Source organism: Bactrocera neohumeralis, unplaced genomic scaffold, assembly GCF_024586455.1.
Source record: "Bactrocera neohumeralis isolate Rockhampton unplaced genomic scaffold, APGP_CSIRO_Bneo_wtdbg2-racon-allhic-juicebox.fasta_v2 cluster10, whole genome shotgun sequence".
In the NCBI taxonomy this organism is placed as follows: domain Eukaryota; kingdom Metazoa; phylum Arthropoda; class Insecta; order Diptera; family Tephritidae; genus Bactrocera; species Bactrocera neohumeralis.
Window position 1 is genome coordinate 11,014,084 of NW_026089623.1, and position 8,718 is coordinate 11,022,801.

General features: G+C 37.3%; 2 protein-coding genes across 2 annotated transcripts; one reads left to right on the plus strand and one right to left on the minus strand.

The window, feature by feature from the left end:
* The first annotated feature begins 1,904 nt into the window (after positions 1-1,904).
* LOC126765102 (uncharacterized) lies at positions 1,905-5,395 on the plus strand. Its single transcript, XM_050482718.1, has 4 exons — positions 1,905-3,641; positions 3,710-3,808; positions 3,864-4,029; positions 4,089-5,395. The coding sequence occupies exons 1-4, from the start codon at positions 3,618-3,620 to the stop codon at positions 4,217-4,219; spliced, it is 420 nt and encodes a 139-aa protein (XP_050338675.1). The 5' UTR covers positions 1,905-3,617; the 3' UTR covers positions 4,220-5,395.
* A 450-nt stretch (positions 5,396-5,845) lies between these two features.
* Positions 5,846-7,292, minus strand: LOC126765064 (uncharacterized). Its single transcript, XM_050482671.1, has 2 exons — positions 7,040-7,292; positions 5,846-6,986 (listed from the first exon to the last, which is right to left on the minus strand). Exons 1-2 carry the CDS (start codon positions 7,119-7,121, stop codon positions 5,893-5,895), a joined length of 1,176 nt encoding a protein of 391 aa, XP_050338628.1. The 5' UTR covers positions 7,122-7,292; the 3' UTR covers positions 5,846-5,892.
* Positions 7,293-8,718: the final 1,426 nt, after the last annotated feature.

The following is an 8,718-nucleotide window of genomic DNA, read 5'->3' on the forward strand; positions in this document are numbered from 1 at the left end:
ACACAAGGAAGGTTCGACGTCGAAAAGCTGCAATCACAACAGACAGCCGAATGATTTTCTATTCGGCTTGCACTCCTGCTCTTTGAGAACACTCGTCAACAACTCGGTATAAGGGAACTGTGGGACGGCATTTCAAACTCCTTACGTACAGCTGCAACCGAAACGATTGGTTTTCGGAAAGTGCAAAAGAACAGCTGGTACGACGAGAAGTGCCGTGCCGCAGCGGAGAGAAAACAGACTGCCTACCTAGCAACATGCATCAGCTTCTTTGTAAAATATGGTCGGACGAAAGCATGCCAAACGATTGGAATTTAAGTGTGCTATGCCCAATCCACAAACAGGAGACCCCACAATCTGCGCCAACTACCGTGGGATAAGCCTCCTCAACATCGCATATAAGGTTCTATCGAGCGTATTGTGTGAAAGATTAAAGCCCACCGTCAACAAACTGATTGGACCTTATCAGTGTGGCTTAAGACCTGGCAAATCAACAACCGACCAGATATTCACCATGCGCCAAATCTTGGAAAAGACCCGAGAAAGGAGAATCGACACATACCAACTCTTCGTCGATTTCAAAGCTGCTTTCGACAGCACGAAAAGGAGCTGCCTTTATGTCGCGATGTCTGAATTTGGTATCTCCGCAAAACTAATACGGCTGTGTAAACTGACGTTGAGGAACACGAAAAGCTCCGTCAAGATCGGGAAGGATCTCTCCGAGCCGTTCGATACCAAACGAGGTTTCAGACAAGGCGACTCCCTATCATGCGACTTCTTCAACCTGCTGCTGGAGAAAATAATTCGAGCTGCAGAACTAAATAGAGAAGGTACCATCTTCTTTAAGAGTGTACCCGCCGGGGGAAGCAGAGGAAGAGGAAGACCTCCACTCCGTTGGAAGGACCAAGTGGAGAAGGACGTGGCTTCGCTTGGAATATCCAATTGGCGCCACGTAGCGAAAAGAAGAAACGACTGGCGCGCTGTTGTTAACCCGCCTATAATCGCGTAAGCGGTGTCTACGCCAATTAGTACTCACGCATTTCAGCCTCTTTTTTTTCTGTCTCCAAATGCGTCTCGCTTCCCTTTTCAACTCTCGGTATCTATCCCATCCCGCAGGTGTTGTGGTCGATCGTAACGTTGCGAGGTAAGCAGTCTGTTTTCTCTCCGCTGCGACCCGGCATTCCTCGTCGTACCAGCTGTTCTTTTGCACTTTCCGAAAACCAATGGTTTCGGTTGCAGCTGTACCTAAGGAATTTGAAATGCCGTCCCACAGTTCCCTTATACCGAGTTGTTGACGAGTGCTCTCAGAGAGCAGGAGTGCAAGCCGAGTAGCAAATCGTTCGGCTGTCTGTTGCGATTGCAGCTTCTCGACGTCTAACCTTCTTTGTGTTTGTTGACGTGCGCTTTTTGCTGCATAGAGGCGGGTGCGAATCTTGGCTGCAACAAGATAGTAATCCGAGTCGATGTTAGGACCTCGGAGCGCGCGCACATCTAAAACACTGGAGACGTGTCTTCCGTCAATCATCTGGTTGGTAGTTTTTCGATCCGGAGACAGCCAGGTGGATTGATGAATCTTCTTATGCTGGAATCTAGTACCACAGATAACCATATTTCGCAGTGTATGACGTGTCTTCCGTCTATCACAACATGATCGATCTGGATGGTAGTTTTTCGATCCGGAGACAGCCAGGTAGCTTCATAAATTTTTCCATGCTAAATTGAAGTATTACAGATAACCATATTTCGGGCTCCGGCGAAGTCCTTTAGCCGCAACCCATTTGGGGATATTTCCTCGTGCAGTCTGAATTTACCAACTGTTGTGCCAAAGATACCTTCCTTGCCCACCCTGGCGTTAAAGTCGCCAAGCACCATTTTGAAATCGTGGCGGGGGCAGCTCTCATAAGCGCGCTCCAAGCGCTCATAGAAGGTATCTTTGGTCCTTCTCTTCCGTCGGGGCGTGGGCGCAAATCAGCGATATGTTGAAGAACCTCGCTTTGATGCGGATTGTGGCTAGACGTTCCCCGGAGTGACCACACCAAACTTGCGCTCCTTTATATGGCCACTACAGTAAATGTCACAAGGATCTACTCGTCTCTGTCCTTGTCCCGTCCATCGCATTTCTTGGACAGCGGTGATGTCAGCCTTTATTTTTGCGAGGACATCAACCAGCTGTGCAGCGGCATCTTCCCAATTAAGGGTCCGAACATTCCAGGTGTATGCCCACAAATCGTAGTTCTTATTTCGTTTGCCATGGTCGTCATCAAAAGCGGGGTCTCTCATCCGAGGCTGTTTTTTCTTTTTCATTGGTACTGATTTTTACGTGGCGGGTCCCAAACCCAGCGCACAACCCTATGTAGGGTATGTTTCGCCTTCGAACGGATGTTCTTAGGCTACCCAGAGGATACTTGGTCAAAGACCGGAAGTAGTGAGCTGCTTGAGCCATGTGTAAAAGAATCATTTCTGGCCACTCCCGGTCAAAGTGGGAAGAACAGCTGGATTGCGACAAGCTACCATTGTGGAAGGATTGTGAAGCTACCTTAAATAGGCGGTACCAGCACCTATCAGCTGAAGGCGAATCATCTTCGAGGACGAGACCCATAGCAGCAGCCAGCACGAACCACGTGAAGCAGCCTCACATGAATGGAACGAAGTCCGCTTTAGTTGCAGCGAATACAAAGCAGCCGACATGCCAGCAGTGTAAATCGAAGGACAACTATTTAACAGCTTGCCCCACTTTTAAAACTATTTCTACTCAACAGAAATTTGAGTTTGTCAAATCGGTGCCCTTATGCATAAATTGGTTACGTAAGGGATCCAAATGCAGAGCGGATCGATGTCGCGTGAGTTACGTCAGAGACTCCACCCATTGTATCAGTACAATCCACTGCAAGCTATTTTAAATACGAAATTTGATATTCCGTTCAATTAGCTTCTTTAATGTATAAAATGATTATTAAGCAATATATCGCAAAACGACCACAGTAGTTGTTAATTTTTATTTACATTTGCTTTGTCGCAACTTTGTCGAAATTGATATCGCATTCTATTGCTTATTGTTCTTTGCCACAACAATGTTACAAATCAACATATCTTGTAACATTGTTGTTGCCATTATTTTATTGATTACAAACAAATTAAAAGTGGTTGAACTCCGAAATTATTTTGATGTTTACGTTAAAATTTATGAATGAGTGAGCTAAGCAAAATCTTTGTATAAAAGCCATGTATTTCAATTTTATATTATTATTCAATAAAGTAATAATCAAGAAACCATAACTCAAGTTTCTTTACTGGCGCAGTCGGTCGCGAAATAATTCTTAAGAATTATTGAAATCGAATCGTTTATCATTTTTTTAAAAAAGTGATATTTCAAACAAAAACTCAATTAGGGATTTCACAAGACGTACTATTTGTCGTATTTGGTCTATTGCGCTATTGTAATACAACAGTTGTAAAAGTTTTGTTTTTGTTTCGCAAGTAAAATTTTAATATCACAATACAACTCTGAAAGGTATGTTTGCCTTGCTATTTGTGGATGCTATTCGATCAGCTGTTTCTATTTACATTCTGATTTTGTTAATTTGTCTGCAGGCTATTAGTTAAAATAATTAAAAACAAAAATGGAATCACCCCGAGATAATGACGTAAGTATTCTTGAATTAGAAGAAATATATGTAAACATGTATTACTAAATAACGTTTTTTAATTTTAGGTCAAAGCCAAGCGTATCCGTTGCAACCCAACCCGTAAATGGGCGGCAGCAGAAGAGAAGTCTCTAATTGAGTTTCTGTTGGAAAATCGGCAACTTGAGGTTTGTTTTTATTTCTTGAAATATTAAATTTAATAAAACATATATTTAACATAAGCCGTCCGCTCAAGCTTACTATAAGCAGTTCTGCATGGCAAAAAATCTAACCATGGAGTGGAAGCTTGTGCGTTCTAAAGTGCGGAACATGAGAGTGAGCTACAACAAAGCGAAGACATGGGAAGGCTCGACGGGAGCAGGTAGCATGAGTGGCGAAACTATTAAAAGTGGGTATTTTAGATGTTTCAGTTGCCAATTTATTTGAATAACCTATATTTTATTTAAGGTACTCTACTAAAAATGTGCACTTTTTTTTACGAGCTCGAAGACATTTTTGGGAGCAGAGTTAGTGAATGTGCCGCAATCGAAGATACGATTACGATGCCGCTGAGTATTTGGATTTTGAAGGTGCTGTAGAAACTCAGATAGCAGTACCGATTGAAGAACCGGAGAGCTCCAAGGCCAAGGCAAGGATTGTGTGTTACATTTAAATGGTAACGAAAGTTCTGCCGAAATTAGTTGTACGCCAAGTACGAGCCGTAAGGGCATATACAGCAGAACGGGGGTTTCGGAAATAATGAAACTCCAAGCCGAAGTCATTAGTTTCAAGAAAGAAAAACTAGAAGCAGAATTGGCAGCAAGAGACAGGGAGTTAGTTATAAGGGAAAGATAATTGGTGTTAAAAGAAAAGAATTTTGATTTGAAAGAAAGGAATTTTAAAAGCGAAGAAAAGCTGAAAGTTCTTGAGCTCGAAATGAAAGAGCGATTAGCTATGGAAGAGCTTAAGCTTAAATATAAACAATTATTTTAACGTAACTTAAATGATTTAAGGTAATATAGTGGCGAGCACAAATGAGTATATGTACATATAGTGATTTTTCTTACAATATTCGCAATGCTTTTCATGATAAATTTTTTCATAAATTTTTTAAACGAATTAGTTCAAAAAGCATATAAATCAAAATTTCAAACATTTTACAACATTTATAAAAATCCAACAAACTCCCATATGAACTTTTAAAAAATTTTTGAGTAAGTTACAAATCCGTCAGCAAAAAATGATCTGAAATCAACGGAAATTTTAAGGCACTTGAAACTTGGCATAATAATCTAAAATAAAATTTGTAACTTACTCGAAAATTTCTTAAAAGTTCATATGGGAGTTTGTTGGATTTTTATAAATGTTGTAAAATGTTTGAAATTTTGATTTATATGCTTTTTGAACTAATTCGTTTGAAAAATTTGTCATGAAAAGCATTGCGAATATTGTAAGAAAAATCACTATACATATACTCATTTGTGCTCGCCACTGTAATAGAGTTTAATTTAATATATTGAATTTGATTTTGTTTAAATTAAAAAATGAATTTCGTTAACTTATATTTTTATTTATACATTCAATTAATTAATGTTACGCCTGAAGTGCCAGAAAATAGTTTTAAGAAACAACCGAAAGCTCTGTAATAACGCTGCGATAGTCCGGAGTTTAAATATGTAAACATTTTAATTATATAAGGTGTTCGTCATATCTAAAACAACAAAATTTAATGTAATAATTTTTTATAAAAGTATAGCTCATTCTATAATATAAACCATACAAATAAAAGTTTCAAGCTTTTTACGAAATTCACAAATATTTAATTGTGTAATTTATATTATAGAATGAGCTATACTTTTATAAAAAAATATTGAAAATAAATTAGTAAACGTAAGTTCCAAACAGTATTACATTGAATTTTGGTGTTTTAGATATGACGAACACTTACATATATACGATTTTATAAAATATATAAATGCTGTAATTTATAAAATAAATATTTGTTTACTTTTCTATAAAAGCTAAAAAACAAAAGAAAACAAACAATCCGACAAAAGTACGTATGTGTATATCTATATATATATATACATATATATATCTAACCAAACAATTTAAATGAAATAAAATTTGTCTGATTTAGTGAAATTAATCGTTTTTTGTAACATTTGAAAGCATAGCGTCATACCGAATTCTGTACAGGTAAAGTAGAGGGTAATACTAGTAGGTAAAGTTAATTTTTTTATTTCAATGAATATTTATATAAGTAAAAACGTTAAACAATAGGATGGTTTTGAATAAAGTTCGGTAGACTATGTCTAAGGTTTGTTGATGGTAATAAATTCACACTGGGTTCCACGCTGCTTTCATGATATTCGTTGTTGAAATTTATAAAAATGTTGTGCAAAATACAACAGACCATTATCCACTCATTACACTCTCTCTTGTTTTGGATAGTGTGCAATCTGAACTTGAGTTCTTTTAGACCTGAAAATTTTTCTTTCAAGGCCCCAAAACAATTTTCAATACGTACGCGGTATTTGGAAAAGTATTTATTGAAATTTTCTCTTTCTTCTCTGCTATATTCTGTACTATTTTGCCGAAACGGGGTTACTAAAAATGACTTTAATGGATATGCACTATCTCCAGCTATCCATTGCGAGGTTGACAAAAATCTATTGGGATGTTTTGAGAGCAAACATCCCGAGAACATTTTCGCATCATGAACACTTCCTGGGTAACCAAGTGTAAGTTGTCTTATGCGTAGCCGATGATCACAAATAACTTGAATTTTTACAGAATATTGGCGCTTACGGGAATAAAATATTTCGTGATTCCTCACAGGTGCTTTGGCCAACTTAATTTCAGACCCATCAATGTATCCAACACACCCAGGCATTTCCTTTTCTGTTGCTGCAATAAGCTTTAATCGCTCCCTTTCATCGGGCCAGTATAAAAACCTTTGTTTCAAGTTAATAATAGCATTAAAAACTCGCCTGGTTACGATCTGAATGGTACCGCCATCTCCTATACCAAACAAGGATGCCAATTTACGAACCGAAAGTCCTTCACCTGATGATCCTAATCGAAAAAGGACGATCTTAAGTTGTGTATCGATCGAAAGTTGTGCTGCGTTATAATCATTTCGAAACACATCATCATCTTTTATTAAATTTAGAAGGTAAGCAAATTCTGTTTGGTTTAAGCGCATCATTTGGCAAAATCTGTTTTCGTCAAAATGCTTTAATACATTCCGCTCCCAATGGTTCGACTTAGGAACTCCTACGTGAGCACTTCGGCGATTGTTCAATAATATAAGCATATTCACTCTAAATTGTTCATCCACTTCTTCCTGCTCATCGTCATCACCTAAAAGAATTACATTTGCAAAAAATTTTTGGAGGAAATAATGGACAACTTACTTAATTCCAACATGAGTATGTCTTGTAAGTATTTTTCGCAAATTGCAGCTATTAATTTGCTCTTTTCACTTCTTCTAGGCATTTTAATTTTTATAAATTTTTTCTGTTTTGTTTGAATCAGCTGATTAATTGCAGAAATAGCGCATGCAATAGTGCATTAAATAGTACAGGGCGCTCACAAGATTCGTTTTACAACTATCATAATTTAATAGGCAATAGACCAAATACCACAAATAGTACGACTTGTGAACTCCCTAAATATAATTTACAAAACTATATACCCACTATTTAAAATAATGACATTTACGGTTAAGTGAAAGTAAAAGATTCATAAACTTTATATTAATACATTCTAGAAGGAAAAGTGATATTGATGAAAAAAAAATAGTTATAATTAAAACAGAGAAGTTTCTTCACCTATAATAATCACTGAAATTAAGCAAAAAAAAGAAAAAAATCAAATACCATGGAGTATCAACCAACAGTACAAGAACTTTTGAAGGATGCACAACGTATAAATGAGTTCAGAGGCGATGGAACAATCTCATTATCGTCATTCATCAGAGAGGTAGACACACTTTTGCCCCTTGTACAGGATCAAAATGCAAGGAACTATATCTTCGCAAGGGTAATTGTTAACAAAATTTAAGGACCAGCTTTAGACATAATGAGGACTATTGGTGAGAATATGTCATGGGAGCAAATTAAACAAACACTGGTTGCAAATTTTGGAATTAAAGAGTCTTATCATTCTCTATACCAGAAGGTATTTTTGGTAAGAAATTATAGTCTTAGACAATATTTTATCACATTAAGAGATATTTTGTCAAAACTTAATGAAAAATATGAATATGATCAAAATAAACCAATAGAGTTTAAGCCACAAAATAATGAAAAAGTTGTGTTAAGGGCTTTTTAAGCAATGTAGAAGCAAACTTAGCATCGGTAGTGTTAAATCAAAATGCAACAAGTATCAGAGAAGCATTCTCTATTTTCTAAGCTGAGGGATTACTTCCCGAAAATATTCATAATTCTAGTATGACATCGCTAAGATATTTTAGGCAACATCTGCACCAAGCTCAAAAATTTTCTAGTTCTAATAATAGGCAAATCCAACAACGACAAAATTATCCTCAAAAGCAGGAAAATTATGCAAAAAATTCAGGACAAACACGGAATTTCGGGCAGTCTTTTAGACAAAATAATAATAATAATTTGTATGGTCAAAATACAGTTCGAGCAAGTGTTCGTACGAATCAATCATATTCCCGCCCAGAACCAATGGACACCAATTACAATGAGGAAGTAAATTTTCACTTGGAATCAGGTCGGAAAATTTACCCATAGTATTGCTAACAATTAACAATGAAATAATTAAATGTCTAATCGACACAGGTTCATCGATTTCACTTATGAATAGTAATAAGTTGAAGTCATGTAACCGAATAATATTAAAACACCCAAATAAACTTAAGTCGTTACGAAACGAAATAATAGTGGAAAAGGAAATAATCACAAACCTAAATTTAATGAGGATCGCTAATCTGCGCCCACGCCCCGACGGAAGAGAAGGACGATGTGACCAAAGATGCCTTCTATGAGTGCTTGGAGCGCGCTTATGAAGGCTGCCCCCGCCACGATGTCAAAATCGTGCTTGGCGACTTTAACGCCAGGGTGGG